A 19475-nucleotide genomic window follows, 5' to 3' on the forward strand; every position below is an offset into this window, starting at 1 on the left:
TCCTTTCAAAAAGAAAAGCGATTAGATGTCTAAGAAATGTCTTTTATTTTGTATCCTTGTTGCAGGATTTTATTGATAAGGCGAATGCTACAGACCATTCAGATGTACCACTGGAAGTCGATGAAACCACTCTTTTGAATAAAAACAGTCAGAGCGAGGAGCGTACTGAGCAGCATCACCGCAAACTGTGGCGGATATTTGCATGCCCACCTCAAGGAATTATTGCTAGCGTACTAACAAAGGGTTAGACTACAGCCTGCATTTGAACACTAATTTGTGTTTGTCATTTATTAACAATAGAAGCAGCGACATATAATAACCTGTATGATTACATATTTGTATGTCAACAGAGGTTACATTACCCTTGCCGTGCCTCGTAATTGCATTGAGTGTTTTCTGGTTCTGGTGTTGCCATTATACTTTTGCTCCAATGCTCTTCCTCATTCCTTAGATTAAAATGTAAAATGTGGTTCTATGCTGAACCAATTATACTTCGAATTGTGGGGTTAGACAGAGTGACACAGAGCCCAATGCAAATCCCATACATGCGATCATAATTTTTAGTGATTGGATTGTTAAAGGATTGAGGCCTTTCAGAAGACCTCAGCAGACTCATGCCAGCTCTCAGCTGATGATGGGTCCACTGAGGCCTTCCAAGAGTGCATTGGGCAGAATTCCCAGGGTAGCCAAGAGCTCTCCCAGAAACAGACCTTTAACATAGGCAGTGCAAGTGGAAGATCCACCCATTCTCATCAGAAAATAGCTGGAGCCAAAAAACAGGGCAGAATCCTGGAGCAGTTGCCCCAAATTTAAGCTGCAGATGGGTAATATGCCCAATCTCTTAGTGGGCCTGCCCCACATTTCAGGCCCGTTGAATTTTACAGGGCAGGGAAGGTTATTTGACTGCTGCTGCTTGTGCTGGCTCTCTGAAATAGCTGTCCTTTTTTTTCCACATTGAATTACGATTGCTTGAGGTAAAGCCCTGTCCTTTACCTTTGGGAATTGCATTTCAGTGTGGAAATATGAACAAATATTAGTATGGAAGCATTAGTATGAGTTATGTTATACAGTGCACTGTACAGGAAAGAGGGGGTATTGTGGATAAATCTATGACGTCATCGGCCCAATGTTTATAATTAAATGGCAAATAGTAAAGTAGATTGCGTTAACGTAGGAAAGTAGAAATCAAAAGACATTTGTATTGTTGCTGTTGTAAGGTATTGATCACACCAGATGCTGAGAAATGTGAATGAGTTCTGGTCACCTACTCATTGGAGGGATTCTTGAGAAGTTACAGAGACAAGGAATAAAGATGATCCCAGAAAATTGTAACTTAATAATTTTCAGGATTACAAAGGTGTGGGGATTGGCACAGTTGATTCAGGCAAATTGTTCACTATGATTCAAATGCATGGGGAACGTGGAAATTGGGAGTTAAAAGAGAAATCATGCCAAACTTTTTTACCCAAAGGCAATAGATTTGTGCAATAAGTTACCAGGAAAAGTCATTCAAGCAGTGTGTGTGTTTTGGTGAAGGAAATGACCATGTGTGTTTCTGGAGAGAAGGGAATAAAAGTTATCCTGAAAAAGGCAGGTAGATTTTGTTGGGATTAACTAAAATAAGACAGACAGACTTGTAGGCCAAATGCCTGTGTTTTTGATTAACAGTAACCTGTATTTTACTGAATGCCACATGGACTTTTGGTGCATAAACACTTTACTACACAACGCAGTATCTGCATACAAAATTGACGGGCAAGAGAAGACCAACTGGTCTATCAAGCCTGCCCCCAAATTATATATTATATTATGACTTTTATTCATTTTTAGTAGTTAGTTTTGTTTTGTGGATCAAGGCTCGGTGGTAATTGAATGAGAGACTAGTTTTATTTGGATTCATACAAGCCATTACAGAGAGGAGCTTTTCTCTCAGCTGTATGGCTCCCTGTGGGGCACTACCACCACAAGGACTGCAAGCCCATCATCACCTTCTCAGAGCACCTAGGGATGAGCATTAAATGTGGCCAAATAGTCGCTATTATTGTTCAGCAGCTCACTGAGTACCATAGAATTGAAAGAATAGGGACTAACAAATCTAGTACCATAAGTCTGCCTTTTGTATCAGCACAGGAGCACAATGTCATCCAATCGCATAATAGATTGGAATAATAAATTATGAGCTGGTAGAGATCCCTGGAACTTTGAGTGATTTTTATGTAAAATGAGCTATTGCAATGTTTTGTTGATGGGGCAGGGAAGGCAGTTTGGCAGACATGTCTCATTTGGCACTTCAAAGACAACAGATCCAAATGGGGCAAAAGTTTGGTGTGAATACCTTCAATTCATGGCTTTAATATTCATATGATACTACTAAAATGAATACAATTGTTTCTCAGTGCTATGGCACTACAAAATGTCCTTAGTATTGGCGTCAATGTTGATTATGATGGTAACATGCCACCCTGCATATTTCAAAAGGCAGTGTATTTATTGCTTTTCTGTTAACTAATGTTATTGTCCAAAAGAATAAAATCTCATGTTGAGTGTTTTTTGAAGGATGCCGAGACTATCTTCAGATCCTTGTATTAATTAGGTTTCACCTTGTTTTCCAGTGATTATGGTGATCGTGCTGTGGGCTGTTATCTGGTCAATTACAGGTCCAGAGTGCCTTCCTGGCGGTAATTTGTTTGGAAATCTGATTCTGTTTCTGTGTGCAATTCTTGGAGGGAAGATTGTTGGAATGATCAAATTCCCGACTTTGCCTCCACTACCTCCTCTTCTTGGTAAGAAAATGGAAGATATAATAAATAAAATGACGATGCGAGGTGACTAGACTGGAGTACAGAAAGTAAAAGAACTTGCTTTTATATGGTGCATTATCATATACAACCAATGGATTGCTTTTAAAGTGTAATAACTGTTGCTATGTAGGCAAATGCGGAAGCCAATTTTCACAGCAAGGTCTCAAACAGTAAGTGAATAAATGATGAGATCATCTGCATTTCAAGGTGTTGGCCGAGGGAGGAGCATTGGCCACGGCACCAAGGAGAAACACCCAGTTCTTATTAAAATAGTGATGAGATTTTTGATATCCTCCTGAGCAGGCAGATGAGTCCATGCTTGAGGAAATATCGCACTGTTAACATAAGAACATAAGAAATAGGAGCAGGAGTCGGCCATTCGGCCCTTTGAGCCTGCTCCACCATTCAATGAGATCATGGCTGATCTTCTGCCTCAACTCCATTCACCGGCCCTATCGCCATATCCCTTGATGCCCTTACTAGTCAGAAATCTATCGACTTCTGTTTTGAATATACCCAAATGACTGAGCCTCCACAGCCCTTGGGTTAGAGAATTCCAAAGATTCACCACCCTCTGTGAAGAAATTTCTTCTCATCTCCGTCCTGAATGGCCTACCCTTTATCTTGAGGCTGTGGCCCCTGGTTCTAGACTCCCCAGCTAAGGGAAACATCCTCCCAGCATCCATCCTGTCAAGCCCTGTAATAATTTTGTATGCTTCAATGAGATCCCCTCTCATTCTTCTGAATTGAAGAGAATACAGGCCTAGTTTACTCAATCTCTTCTCATACGACAGTCCCGCCATCCCAGGAATCAATCTCGTGAACCTTCGTTGCAATCCCTCTATGGCAAGTATATCCTTCCTTAGGTAAGGAGACCAAAATTGTACACAGTACTCCAGGTGTGGTCTCACCAAGGCCCTATATAATTGGAGTAAGACTTCTTTACTCCAGTACACAAATCCTGTTGTAATGAAGGCCAGCATACCATTTGCCTTCCTAATGGCTTGCTGCACCTGCACATTCACTTTCAGTGACTCATGTACAAGGACACCCAGGTCCCTTTGAGCATCTTTCACCATTTAGGAAATACTCTGCCTTTCTGTTTTTTCTACTGAAGTGGATAACTTCACATTTAACCCCATTATATTCCATTTGCCATGTGCTAGCCCACTCACTCAGCCTGTCGAGATCCCCTTGAAGCCTCTTCGCAACTGACACTGCCACCTAGCTTTGTATCATCAGCAAATTTGGAAATGTTACATTTAGTCCCCTCATCCAAATCATTGATATAGATTGTGAATAGCTGGGGCCCAAGCACCTATCCTTGCGGTACCCCACTAGTCACAGCCTGCCATCCTGAAAAAGACCCGTTTATCCCTACTCTTTGTTTTCTGTCTGTTAACCAATTCTCAATCCATGCTAGTATATTACCCCCAATTCCATGTGCCCTAATTTTGTTCACCAACCTCTTGTGTGGGACCTTATCGAAGGCCTTCTGAAAATCCAAATACACCACATCTACCGGTTCCCCTTTGTCTACTCCACTAGTTACATTCTCAAAGAACTCCAATAGGTTTGTCAAACAGGATTTCCCTTTCATAAATCCATGTTGACTGCCCAATCTTACTATTAGTTTCTAAGTGCCCAGTTATTGCATCCTTTATAATAGATTCCAGCATTTTCCCAACTACTGATGTGAGGCTAACAGGTCTGTAGTTCCCAGTTTTCTCTCTCCCTCCTTTCTTAAATAGCGGGGTTACATTTGCTATCCTCCAATCTGCAGGAACCATTCCAGAATCTATAGAATTTTGGAAGATGACAACCAATGCATCCGCTATTCCAATGGCCACCTCTTTCAAAACCCTAGGATGTAGGTCATCTGGTCCTTGGGATTTGTCAACTTTTAGTCCCATTAATTTTACTAGTGCTTTTTTTACTAATAATTTCTTTAAGTTTGTCATTCTCGTCACACCCTTGGTTTTCTCGTATTTCTAGGAGGTTTTTTGTGTCTTCCTCCGTGAAGACAGAAACAAAGTATTTAATTTCTCTGCCATTTCCTCATTCTCCATTATAAATTCTCCCGTCTCTGACTGTAAAGGACCTACATTTACCTTCGCCAGTCTTTTCCTTTTCACATACCTATAGAAGCTTTTACAATCCGTTTTTATATTTTTCGCTAGTTTGTGCTCGTATTCCATTTTCCCTTTATCAATTTCTTGGTTCCCCCTTTGCTGATTTCTAAAAAGATCCCAATCCTCAGGCTGACTGCTTTTTCTGGCAACTTTATAATCTTCCTCCTTTGACTTAATACTAGCTTTAATTTGGAGGTGCCGTCTTTCAAATGAGACATTAAACCGTTAGCCCTCTGAGGTGGATGTAAAAGTTCCCACGGCACTATTTCAAAGAAGAGCAGGGGCGTTCTCTCCGGTGTCCTGGGCCAATATTTATCCCTCAGCCAACATCGCTAAAAAACAGATTATCTGGTCATTATCTTACATAGAAACATAGAAGATAGGAGCAGGAGTAGGCCATTCGGCCCTTCGAGCCTGCTCCGCCATTCAACGAGATCATGGCTGATCATCCAAACCCTAGCACCCGGTCCCTACACCGACAGCCATCCCACCCAAGCCCTATCCCCGTAACCCCACGTATTTAATCCCCCCCTAACACTAAGGGTCAATTTTTATCATGGCCAATCAACCTAACCCGCATATCTTATTGCTGTTTCTGTGACAATGCTATGCGTAAATTGGCTGCTGTGTTTCCTATATTACAACAATGACTACACTTCAAAAGTACTTAATTAGCTCTAAAGTGCTTTGGGACATCTTGAGGTAGTGAAAGGTGCTATATAAATGCAAGTCTTTTAATCTTCACATCTCAGACCAATTTTTCATGCACACTGACTTGTACACATTGACTCCTATATTAATATGTGTTTATTAAATCTGTATTGTAATATTTCTCCATGTTTTTCATCGTGGAAAAGAATAAATTCACACAATCCCAGCCACAGAAGACGCCTTTGAAAATATGACCATGAAATTGTTAGATTTTTGAGGAACTGTTGCTAGTTGATTTTTTCCAATACCTATTATGTACTTTCAAAGCATTAATCTGAATCATGGTGATGATTAGAACATAGGGGAGAACTAATTATTTGAAACCACGTGGTTTCTTTTTTTTTGTTATTGCATTCAGCTGTTCATTTTTACATACATTTCCATCTCCAGTACAATCCTCAACCGAGGATTCCCCTCTACCGTGGTTGACACGGCCCTCGACCGTGTCCGTTCTATCTCCCGCACTTCAGCCCTCACCCCTGCCCCTCCCTCCCAGAACCACGATAGGGTTCCCCTTGTCCTCACCTTTCACCCCACCAGCCTCCACATTCAACGGATCATCCTCCGCCATTTCCGCCACCTCCAACGTGATCCCACCACCAAACGCATGTTCCCCTCCCCTCCCCTTTCAGCATTCCGAAGGGACCGCTCCCTCCGAGACACCCTAGTCCACTCCTCTATCACCCCCAGCACCCCTTCCCCTTCGCCCGGCACCTTCCCGTGAAAGCACAGGAGATGCAACACCTGCCCATATACCGCCCCCCTTCCCACTGTCCAGGGCCCCAAACACCCCTTCCAGGTGAAACAGCGATTTACTTGTACTTCTCGCAATCTATTATACTGTATTCGCTGCTCACGATGCGGTCTCCTCTACATTGGGGAGACCAAACGCAGATTGGGTGACCGCTTTGCGGAACACCTCCGTTCAGTCCGTACGGGTGACCCCGAGCTTCCGGTCGCCTGTCACTTTAATTCACCGCTCCATTCACACTCGGACCTCACCGTCCTCGGCCTCTTGCATTGTTCCACGGAAGTTCAGCGTAAACTCGAACAGCACCTCATCTTCCGATTAGGCACTTTGCAGCCTTCCGGACTCAATATCGAGTTCAACAACTTCAGATCATAACCTCTGCCCCTATTATATTTTTGTATTTTTTATCCACACTATTGATTTGTGCCTTTTCCTATTTTTTCTCTCTCTCCCACATGGCAGCTGTCTCTCACTCTGCCAGCGCATTTCACACTTCATCTCGAGCCATTGTCTGTTTCTTTACCTGTCCTATTACCATCTCGTCTCACCTTGAATATCTCTTAATGTCTCTTCTTTCATCCCCTCCCCCATTTCCCCAAACTGCCTTTTGTTTAATTTCCTGCCTTTTGTCTCAGTTCTGTAGAAGGGTTTCGACCCGAAACGTTGACTCTCTTTCTCTCTCCACGGACGTTGCCTGGCCTGCTGAGTTTTTCCAGCATTTTCTGTTGTTAATATAGTCGTGCTTTTGTTGGCCATATCTTTTTCTCTAAACATTGTTCCATAGTACAGTGTTTGCTCTCTAAAGATGTATTTGTATTTAATTAATTTACCTAATGGCAGTTTAATCTGTAATGTATTTTCTTTGTATTTGTGTATTAGGAATGCTGCTTGCTGGTTTTGTTCTCCGAAATATTCCTGTTGTCAGTGAAGCTATTTACATCGACTACAAGTGGTCATCTTCCTTGAGAAGTATAGCGCTTGCAATTATCCTTACCCGAGCTGGACTTGGGCTCGACGCAAAGGTATGAACCATGTGTTTCTCACCCCTATTTTGTTCATATAAAACCAAATAGTGTCACACAAATTAGCTGTAGCTTTTACTTTTTGCACTCGGTGTGGCACTGAACCATGTAGGTCCTAGGTCCGACCCCTGAACTGTACTGCGTTAGTTGATTTTAACTAGAGTAGCCTCAGTGTTCCTGGCCTGGGAAGAGGGAAATTCACAACTGGGACTTCAATGAAGAGATGGCCAGGCTTAGCTGTGATGCCTAATCATCACATAATCTGGTCACTGCTTGGGCTCACACATGAAGGACGGCCCTTTGGGCAAAGTCAATCTTTTTTGTATGTTTATATTGCTTGCAAATGTTGATATGCTCCTAATGCCCTTGTCCAAATCGTCTCAATGTATTGAGAATAAATGTGAACCCAGCATTGACCCCTGGAGTACACCACTTCCAACCCTTTACCAATACAAGCAACGTCTATTAACTTTAACTCTGTCTCACATCTGTCAACCAACGTGTATACCTTACCCCTGAGTTTATTAACCAGCCTCTTGTGAGACACCTTATCACATGCCTTCTAGAAATTATCTACTGCATTCATTTTATCTATCCAAACAGCCGCTTCTTTAAAAAATTTATTACATTTGTCAGACACAAAATTCCATGCTGGCTGTCCTTAATTATGCTAAGCATTTCTAATTTTATCTTGAGTTATAAAATTTGAGTTTACTAATGCTAGACTAACTGGTATTTAGTTGCCCAATTTATCCTTTTCTCCTTTCTTGAACAGAGATGTTTCACTGACTACCCTCCAGTTCTCTGGCACAATTTACATATCTGAGAAGGATTGAAAAATTATAGTCAGAGCCTCTGCTATCTCCTCTCTGACTTCCTTCAAGAGCCTAAGGTGCATGCCCACAGGGGCCTGACAACTTACCCACCATTGGTTCTGCAAAAAAAAAATAACAGACCTCAATTCCTTTCAACAGTTATGGCTAACAATTGTTCCCTTTCTTCTTCCGCGAACAACTACATTCTCACTTCCACCTTCATTTGTAGAAACTGATTCAAAATAACTAAATAGTCCTGCCATATTTTCATCCTCCACAGCCAGATTCTTCCCTTCATTCCTATATTTTCTAACTTTTTTTACTTTTTAATATGTTTATTTAAAAGCCCTTACCAAAGATGTGCGGGTTAGGTTGATTGGCTATGATAAATTGACCCTTAGTGTTAGGGGGATTAAATACGTGGGGTTACGGGGATCGGGTGGGATATGTGTCGGTGCAGGCTCGATGGGCCGAAATGGCCTCTATCTGCACTGTGGGGTTTCTGTGATTCTGTGATTTCCTTTTATATTATCTCCTAGCCTTTTTAAATAATCTCTTTCACCTCCTCACTGCACCTTATACACTCGATTTTCTTTAATATTGTTAGCCCCAGTCTCATCGTATGCTTCCTGTTTAATTTCAATCTCGCTATTTATCCACAGAACTCTATTCTTCGATGCATCCCCTTTCACCTTCTCGGAATGTATCTATTTTGAACACCATCCATCTCGTATTCGAAAATTCTCCACTGCTGATCCACTATCCTCTTTGCTATATTTTGAGCCCTGTTATTTGGGGATAAAGATCTCTTTTTATCTCATTAAACGTTGCCTTTTCCAGCCCAGCAACCTTATATTTTGACTTCATTATCCTTTTCTATTCTTACTATGTTAGGATTGCTGTTTTCCAATTGTTCTCCTATTCTTCGTCCATTATTTGCCCCACTTTATTTCCCAGCACTAAAGCAATGTGATATGGTGCCATATAAGGGCAAGTATTGTTTATATTTACCTTAAGTTATACAATATTGTATAATGCAATGTAAAACAAATCTTGACAAGTAACTAGTGTCTATAGCATAGTAAATAGCACTATTACTCTAACTATTTTTATATATAGAATGTATATAATGGCTTATATATGGCATTAAATATATAGGATTAGGGTACACCATGATGTAGACTAATGAGCAGATAAAATTGTTGCTTACCTACTAAAGAGAACTGAATCATACTTTCTAAACTTATTGGTTTGAAGGTTTGTGCTAATTTAAAGCCTGAGATTATGCCCAGATATCTTCTCCATGCTTTCACTTCCTATGTGACCTAATAATTTTGTACTTTTAACCTTTGTCTGTATTACAGTGAGGGATATTGGTACTTACTGTCAATATCACGCACTCTTGCTTCCCACACAAGCCATCCTGGTGATCTTTTTGAAGGGATTTGCTGAATGAGTTTGGCAATTTATGTCCCTGCTGAAGGCTAAAAGTAGGCCAGGCATATCCTATCTTCCCTTATGTATTTTTTTCTGTCTGGCTTCTCTTTTGTTGGGGCAATTTGGACCCAATAACCACGCCACAACAAAACATTTTTATCAGCAGATTATTTCAATTGCAACTTTCACTTCTGACTGAAGTCCAGACACTTGGTGCCAATTTAAAAATCCCCCCCACTTTGAGTCCTAGGCTTTTTTGTTCCATTCTATTTAATTTCTTTTAACTTTTACTACAGTTAAAGGATGCAGCTTCCCATCCTGCTGCTGCCACTACCCTAACTCACCTGGAGTGAGAGTGTGTATCTATCTGTATCTCAGTGCACCTTACTGGGGCATGTAAAGCAAATAGCTTTTCTTTTAAATTTCACTGTATATACATTTATAGTGCGTATTGTATTTGCTAATAACATGCAATGAATATCAAAACATAGTACAATATAATACTTCAGTTCAAATTGTAAGAAGTTGAAATATGATGTGTGCCATGATGCCTGCCTCTGAAAATAAAGTCGCAAAATGAGGTGAAACTACTTCCACAATATCGAGCTGTATTAACTATCCATATATATATATATATATATTTCACGATAACATGATTACATTTATCTATCAAAATATCTTGTGTCTTTTAGTGCCTTCATTAAAGTTTTTACTTAATGGCCTCAGCCTCTCCCTAAAGCCTGGGCTTGGAGCTGATATTTTTGCCTAGATTTGAGTTCTGCAATGTCAACATGTACTAGCACCTATTTTCGCAGGATGCATTAGCAGATTTCCATCAGCTGTACTGAATTTTACTTCAGTATCCTCAACTTTCTGCTCAGTTTTTCTTCAGTTAATTTGGAAATATGAGGAGGAATTTAAAAAGCTTAATTCGGGGTAAAATTTACTCAGTGTGTTTTTAAACCGGCCGTGTCAATGTGTGTCTGTGAGATTGAGAAAAAGATGACCGTGTACTAATTACGGGAGGTGGGGAGTTTGAAGGATTCCTTGAGGGGCCTGGGGGGAGCACTCCTGCTTCTCCTGGCCTACAAGGTGCTCAAAGAGCTACATACCTTGGGCAGCCGGCAGCTCCCACCTCCGTTCCACTGCCAAGTTTCCTGACCTCCTCCCCCCCCCCCCCCCCCGGAAACCCGTGCAGTGCCAGTTAATTTCAAATCGGGCTTATGCTAATGCTCCATGGCAGGACATCCGCTATCCAGCACTGTAAAAATGACGGGTTGGGCTTGGGTTACGTGGATTTTACTTTTTAACCAATCCCCCACCCCAACCCTCTCCCGCCCATCGTGGGGGAGGGTTAATATTGAGGCCATTGTCTTTAATAAAGTTGTGAGTTGATTTTCTTTCCCCCCCGAGTTAACACAAGATTCTTTTATCATTAGGCTCTTCGGAAACTGAAAGCTGTGTGTCTTAGGCTGGCATTTGGCCCTTGTCTTAGTGAAGCTTGTATTTCTGCAGTTCTTGGACACTATCTACTGCATCTGCCCTGGTCATGGAGTTTTATATTGGGGTAAGCACATCCATTGAAAGAACAGAGCTGACAATAGTTACACAGAAATATGATATGACAAATATGTAGAATTTCAGGAACTTGGTCTAGATTTCAATTTTATTTTAATAAAAATTCTTATTTGTTATATACTTGGAAAATGAAGGTACAGTAATTCCAATAAGGTATTGTTTCATGTAATAGTTTTCTTTTTTCTGTAAGCAGAATGACAAGTAATTAGAAACACAGGGACCAGGTAATATTTTTTCCTAATGAAATACTTAATGGACTTAATATTCCAGTTTAACTTTAAAAGTATAGTTATGTTTTGAAAAGGCTTTACTTGCGAAAGTGAAATTTAGCAAGTAAGAGGCATGTGTTTACAATGGAAATTCTGTTGAGACAACTGTTGTCTACAAAATAACTAAACCTAATGTGCACTCGCTAACCAGGATGTCATCTCAAAATGTTGTAGACTGGGCAAAATACAAACAATTGCCAATGGGTTTGTGTTCATTAATGCAAAGCTAAGAAATAAACAAATTCAGAATATATAAAATTGGATGTATTTGGTGCCAATTCTTAACATTACAGCCTAGATTTTCCTCTGGGGCCGTATCGGCGAGGACTTCTGCCCATCATCGTTAACCCTGTGACCCTGACTCTCCTCTTTGGTCAGGACACATTACATAGGCAGGGCAGGTTCCCAGTAGTGTGTATCTCTTCAGAGGGAGTCTGCCACTGGCAGGGAGAGAAAGATCATGATGCAGTGGCACAGTCTCGACAGAATCCATTTTTGTGCCATTATGATTTTTTAATTAAGATATTTTGTTGCAATTAAGTGGCAGTACATTTTTACTGAAATCGGTGGATCCGGTGTTGAAGGGCATTGAAGATTCCTAAAGATTAATGCATTAAAATTGAAAGGGGTTTGAATTTTCCCAGCATCAACAGAAGAGTCATTTGGAAGGTGTGTGAGAGGGATCCATCTCTTAACCCTCAGCCAGTTCTTAGAACATAAGCAATAGGAGCAGGAGTCGGCCATTCGGCCCTTCGAGCCTGCTCCGCCATTCAATGAGATCATGGCTGATCTTCTGCCTCAACCCCATTCACCGGCCCTATCGCCATATCCTTTGATGCCCTTACTAGTCAGAAATCTATCGACTTCTGTTTTGAATATACCCAATGACTGAGCCTCCACAGCCCTCTGGGGTAGAGAATTCCAAAGATTCACCACCCTCTGTGTGCAGAAATGTCTTCACATCTCCGTCCTGAATGGCCTACCCTTTATCCTGAGGCTGTGGCCCCTGGTTCTAGACTCCCCAGCCAAGGGAAACATTCTCCCAGAATCCACCCTATCAGGCCCTGTAATAATTCTGTATGCTTCAATGAGATCCCCTCTCATTCTTCTGAATTCAAGAGAATACAGGCCTAGTTTACTCAATCTCTTCTCATACGACAGTCCCGCCATCCCAGGAATCAATCTCGTGAACCTTCGCTGCACTCCCTCTATGGCAAGTATATCCTTCCTTAGGTAAGGAGACCAAAATTGTACACAGTACTCCAGGTGTGGTCTCACCAAGGCCCTATATAATTGGAGTAAGACTTCTTTACTCCTGTACTCAAATCCTCTTGTAATGAAGGCCAGCATACCATTTGCTTTCCCAATGGCTTGCTGCACCTGCACATTCACTTTCAGTGACTCATGTACAAGGACACCCAGGTCCCTTTGAGCATCTGCATTCCCCAATCCTTCACCATTTAGGAAATACTCTGCCTTTCTGTTTTTTTTTTACCAAAGTGGATAACTTCACATTTATCCACATTATATTCCATCTGCAATGTTTTTGTCCACTCACTGAGCCTGTCGAGATCCCCTTGAAGCCTCTTCACATCCTCTTCGCAACTGACACTGCCACCTAGCTTTGTATCATCAGCAAATTTGGAAATGTTACATTTAGTCCCCTCATCCAAATCACTGATATAGATTGTGAATAGCTGGGGCCCAAGCACCGATCCTTGCGGTACCCCACTAGTCACAGCCTGCCATCCTGAAAAAGACCCGTTTATCCCTACTCTTTGTTTTCTGTCTGTTAACCAATTCTCAATCCATGCTAGTGTATTACCCCCAATTCCATGTGCCCTAATTTTGTTCACCAACCTCTTGTGTGGGACCTTATCAAAGGCCTTCTGAAAATCCAGATACACCACATCTACCGGTTCCCCTTTGTCTACTCCACTAGTTACATCCTCAAAGAACTCCAATAGGTTTGTCAAACAGGATTCCCCTTTCATAAATCCATGTTGACTCTGCCCAATCTTACTATTAGTTTCTAAGTGCCCAGTTATTGCATCCCGTTTTCTCTTCCCCCTCCTTTCTTAAATAGCGGGGTTACATTTGCTATCCTCCAATCTGCAGGATTCTTCTGTTCTTGGTTAGCATCGGTGATTCCGAGGCAGGAAGGAAAGGAAATTGGCAAGAGTCCCAAGTCCCACCTCCCCATGATTATTTACACATAGCAGGGCACATGGTGGGAAGGAGGAGGAAAATGTTGGACCAATTTTGGGAAGGAGGTTCAGTGGTTGGCCTCCGTCCTTTTTTTCCTCAGAACAACGCTCTGGAATCTGCCAAAAAATGGGCAGATTCCTGGAGGAAAATCCAGGCCTACTTCTCTTTCTTTGGGTGGCATTATACTAGCTTAAGGTGCAAGCGTTTTGAAAGTCCAAGGCAGAAATTTGAGCTCCACTTGAACTTGTCGTATTATGTATTACTATCACTGTTAGTTCAGAAAAAAATGTTTGTCTAGAATGATGGGGAATTCAGCAATCTCATTCAATAACCTAAATTCTATTTCAGGTGACCTCAAACACGCATACATTCCAGCAGTGAAAGCTTACAGCCGTACTAAAAATAAATCCGTTTCTCAGATCATTACTCTCTTCCACTGTAATTTCAAGCTACTTTAGACTTCATAATATATGTATTTATATATTTTAACTTGTTCCTCCTCTGCATTGTGTAATTTCCCTGTATCCAGGTTTGTGATGGGTGCAGTATCACCTGCTGTTGTTGTCCCCTGCATGCTGCTCCTTCAGAAAGAACGCTATGGTGTTGAGAAGGGAATCCCAACGCTACTTATGGCTGCAGGCAGCTTTGATGACATCCTGGCTATTACAGGCTTCAATACATGTCTAGGGATCGCCTTTTCCTCAGGTACGCTTCGATCTAGAACAGGAGCGTCCAAACTGTTGCCTGTGGGCCACATGCAGCCCCCAAACTCTGGCAAGCTGGCTGTCAAACACCAGGCGATTCAGTCATTTGTGCTCATTTTTTTGCAAACTGGAAATTGGCAAAAAAAATGTTTTAGTGCTGTTGCTTCATTGGTGGATATATTCTAAATCAGAACACCGGTTAGTATCAGCAACTTGAGACGTGCAAATTAATGGGGACATTGATTTAAACTTTTTATATGCCCTCTGAGGCTCCATGGTACAGATCTGTGTGGCCCACAAAGACAAAAATCTTGGACACCCCTGGTCTACAACGTTAGTATCTTAAGAACTTCTGATTTATTGGGAATAACAAAATTCTTCACCATCATGTTAAATTTACGGAAAAACCTCCAGTGCTCCACATTTTGACTGATGCAATCTTATCTTTGAAATTTACTTTGCTAATGGTTACACTTAATTTTTCTAGTGCCCCTTGATCTATTTGGTTTTGTGTGTATTTTATTCAAAAAGAGTGTGACACAAATGTAATAAAACTCTTTCACACACGCATCTTTTAATGCAGGTGTATTATTCGGATGTGTTGTAGCCAAGGCTGCTAAACTGACAAAACCTTTTATTTTGATTATGTTCTTGGTAAAGTACAAGATATTAGCAGTTTGTACTAATATTGTCTGTCTAGCAATGTTGGTTGGATTTTTACTGTTTTGAGATGCACCGTGCACTGCAGCACTTGTTTCTGATGGTGCAATGTAGAATGGCTCTGAAATACTGAGCTGAATGGTTTTACTTCCACAAATATTAGAAAAGGATGTCTTGTAAATTTGTGGAATTACAACTGTCCGTATAGTTCCTTTACAAAACAGTCCTAATCGTGTTTCTCAGACCTAAGAAAGGTATCTTTTAATAACCACTTTGGCTCATTTTTTATTTTTGGTGTTGATAACAACGTTGGTGCTAGGGAATGGAACAATTTCCTTTTTTCGGGCACTCTGAGCCGGCACTAAGCACTCCCAGGTCAGATGTAGTCACCTGCAGAGTAAAACCTCCTCTACTGTTCTCCAATTATGTGCCTGGGTCCCAACCTCGGCAGAGCACTCCATACTGTACTAGTGCGACATTTCCATTTACAGGAAACTTTGTGCTATCTGGCACCGACGGGACTGAGCTGTTGCCGTCCCATCAAAACTGCCGGACAAACCAGCGCTAATGTTGAAACATACGGAGATTTTGAGCTCCGTATCTGGCAACAAATCCTGTTGCTTAGCAACAGCTTCTAAACAGTTGGCCGTACCTTGCAAGCGTCTGTCGCTTAGCAACAGCTTCAGCGAGACCTTGCAGAGCCTGACTGGTGAAAAAAAAGCAACAAAAAGAAAAAAAAACTAACGAAACGGCTCCTGATTTTTGCCGGTGGCTCGAGCATTCCGGACAGTTAACCTCCGGATAAACCAAAGTTTCCTGTACCACAGCAGCCGTTCCCCGTTGAGTGATACTGCTGATTGTTGGGGCAGTTTTGTACTGAGTGTCTGCATTCATTAGGAACAGAGTTGAGATAGCCCTGACTCACTTCACATCGAATCTTTTCAGCCAGTAAAGAGAGGAGACATCTCATCAGTCTGGATTCAATCCCAGATCACAAAGCTGAAAAGATAGTGTGCCAACTCAACACCATTCCACCATTTGTCGCTTTATGAAAGGGACAAAATGGGTACTACTTTGGTATGACTCCTACAGTGTGCAAGGGGTGCCTGAATGACTGACAGAACTAAGATTATCTACTCTTGTCAGGTTTTTGTTATTCGTCAAAGGATAGCATTGCTCATTGTGCCTCCCCTCAGTTCTTGCTGTGTGGCCATTGTTTTGTGGTTTGGGAGTTTTGAGGAAGTTGTTTTTATATCATTGTACAGGACCTATCCTTTGTGCCGGGCAAGAGCAGGGGTTCTGTTAGAAGCATGAGGACGCCGGTCTAATGATGTCAGGACAAAAAAACGATTCCTCAGAACCAGTGAAAACTGGAGGACTTCCTATAGTGTAGGAGGTTTGCAATTAGTTGGACTTTACCCATACCCATTAAAAAAAATATTTTTAAGCATTTACCCACACCCTTTTAAATGCCATTATGGATTTTGCTTCCACCACTGTTTCTGTTCGGGCATTCTATCTCCTAACAACCCTCTTCATGATAATAACTTGCATTTATATAGCGCCTTTAACGTAGCAATTCGTCCCAACAAGAGTGTCATTAAAAATTTTGACCCTGAGCCACAGATGACCAAATGCTTGGTCAGAGGTAGGTTTTAAGAACCATCTTAAAGGAGGAGAGAGAGGTAACAAGGTGGAGAGGTTTAGGGAAGGAATTTCAGAGACAAGGACCAAGGCAGCTTGTAGCACTGCTGCCAGTGGTGGAGCAATTATAATCGGGGATGCGCAAGATGCCAGAATTGGAGGAGGGCAGATATCTCGGAGGGTTGTAGGGCTGGAGGAGGTTACAGAGATAGGGAGGGGCGAGGCCATGGAGGGATTTAAAAACAAGGATGAGGAATAATAAAAATATATATTTTTTAAAATTCTATCCTTGTTTTTTTGATAATGGTCTTAAATTTATGCCCTTTAGTTACTGACTGACCAGTGGATTAATATTGCCTGATTTACTTCAGCAAAATCTAATTTTAAACACAGCTATTAGTTCTTCTAACTTTTTGTTGTGCTAATGAAAACCCCCCAGTTTCTCTAATACAGAAGCAAGATACTGCGGATGCTGGAAATCTGAAAAGAAAACAGAAAATGCTGTAAATACTCAGCTGGTGAGGCAGCATCTGTGGAGAAAGAAAGAAAGACTTGCATTTATATACCATCTTTCACGACCACCGGATGTCTCAAATCGCTTTACAGCCAATGAAGTACTTTTGGAGTGTAGTCACTGTTGTAATGAGAGAGAAACAGAGTTAATGTTTCAGATGCTGACCTGCTGAGTATTTACAGCATTTTCTGTTTTTACCCCAGTTTCTCTAGTCTCTCAACGAACTAATGCCTCTCATCCCTGATATAATTTGTTTTGCATGGCCTCCTTCTTAAAATAAGGTGCCCAAATCGAGACACTATTCTAATTCAGTCTAACCAATGTCAAGTGCCTCCCAGCAACTAGCTGAAGATCAGCAGCAGTAGAAGCCTGGAATTGGTCACCTGCGTACAGGAGGTACATGGCTTAATATTATTAGGCTTTTTTGGATTTGTACACTAGATATTTTCCTCAAGTTCAGCATCACAAACTACTCCCATAAACCAGCCTGCATTCCCTCCAATTTCTAGTTAAATGTAGCAAGCCCATGGTCAAATAGAGAACCTCTGTAATCATGTTTCAGCTTCTTTGATGGGCAGAATAAGCACTCTGATCAAACTTTGATTTAGGCTACAAATACTAGTCAGATTTATTGAACAGTAAATAGGTAAATGAACAGATTAAATACAACCTGTAGCATTACAATAATTACAGACTCTCCTAGTCTCATCAGAATTTCTAAAGTTCCTCCTGTGCATCTCAACATAAAAATTAACCAAACACAACGCTTACATCTTGCATAGCTGCTTGCCATCATAGTGTGACGGCTGAATGGGAGGAAATCAGCCTCAGATGTACTGTTCAACATCCTTTGAAGATACATTAGATGGTCAGCCATTCACAGGAATCAAAACCGTGTTTGGACCCCACAAATATAGCTGCCACTACAGTAGGTTTCAGAGACATCTCTCAGCCTGTATGTCTGTAGCCAACTGAGGAGCTGACCAAACTAAATAGAATGAAACCCGAGAAGGATATTGGGAAATGGTTCTTGGTAACAGGGCTGATTTCCCAATGTTGTAGTTAGGCAATGGTCCTTTGCACCCAGTGCACAAGCAGCACGTAATCTGACAGATGGGCTCAATCGCAGGTGAGGAACACTCTCAATTCGACTGGGGAAGATTTTTTTTGAGGAAAGCATCCATGAGTCTTATAGCTCCCCAAAATAGTCTCTCAACAAATTATCTGTGCTTCCTGTGTTCTGGGCTCCAATGCGGTTTGCTGCAACTATTTTTAAAGCTGGAACTGACGCATTTTTGCTTCCTGCTGCTTTTTTTTTTAAATGCTGTTGTTTCTCCGTTTTTGTTACATAGAAGTTTACAGCACAGAAGAAAACCATTTGGCCCATAGTGTCTGAAATTTTTTTTCTGTTGCTTATTACTGATTTTTTTGCAAAATAGTAATCATTTTGCACAGACCTCCAACTAGAGCGTTGTTGCTGCCAACCTGAGCTAAAATCTCACAGCTCAGCATGAGCGTTGATTGGGACTGGTAATGGCTGTCCTGGATTTGGAGGACAAACAGGTGTTCAGCACAGGGAAGAAAGCTAAGTGCTGAGGTGTGCAGGAAGTACAACAACTTGCATTTATTTAGTGCCATGAACATAGAAAAATATCCCAAGGTGCTTCCTGGAGGCATAAACAGATAAAAATTGATGCCGAGCCAAAGCAGGAGAGACTAGGAGAGATGACCAAAACCATGTTCAAAGAGGTGGGTTTTAAGGAGGGTCTTAAAGGAGGAGAGGGAGGTGAGAAGTGGAGCATATTAAGGAGGGAATTCCAGAGCTTAAGGCCTAGACTGCTGAAGGCATGGCCGCCAATGGTGAGGTGAAAGGAGTGGATGATGCACAAGAGGCCAGAGTTGGAGGAACAAAGTATGTAAAAAGAAAAAGATTAGTGAAGACAAATGTAGGTCCCTTACAGTCAGAAACGGGAGAATTTATAATGGGGAACAAGGAAATGGCAGAGCAATTAAACAAATACTTTGGTTCTGTCTTGGAGCACTGTGTGCAGTTTTGGTCTCCTTACCTAAGAAAGGAGTGCAGTGAAGGTTTACCAGACTGATTCCTGGGATGGCAGGACTGCCATATGAGGAGAGATTGGGTCGACTAGGTCTGTATTCACTAGAGTTTAGAAGAATGAGAGGGGATCTCATTGAAACGTATAAAATTCTGACAGGGTTAGACAGACT

The 19475-nt window shown here is 41.5% G+C and overlaps 1 protein-coding gene across 6 annotated transcripts in view; it reads left to right on the forward strand.

The window, feature by feature from the left end:
* Positions 1-19475, forward strand: part of LOC147122487 (sodium/hydrogen exchanger 9B2-like) — a 120244-nt gene that overhangs the window by 75841 nt on the left and 24928 nt on the right. For all 6 annotated transcript variants that reach the window (XM_086005728.1, XM_086005684.1, XM_086005719.1 and 3 more), the window contains 5 exons: positions 66-243; positions 2613-2783; positions 7275-7417; positions 11109-11236; positions 14254-14429. In XM_086005728.1, the coding sequence (XP_085861854.1) occupies positions 66-243; positions 2613-2783; positions 7275-7417; positions 11109-11236; positions 14254-14429 (796 nt within the window). The remainder of the gene's footprint in view (positions 1-65; positions 244-2612; positions 2784-7274; positions 7418-11108; positions 11237-14253; positions 14430-19475) is intronic.

Source organism: Somniosus microcephalus, chromosome 2 (genome assembly GCF_052327205.1).
Source record: "Somniosus microcephalus isolate GS21.2 chromosome 2, FLI_Smic_1.0, whole genome shotgun sequence".
Lineage (NCBI taxonomy): Eukaryota > Metazoa > Chordata > Chondrichthyes > Squaliformes > Somniosidae > Somniosus > Somniosus microcephalus.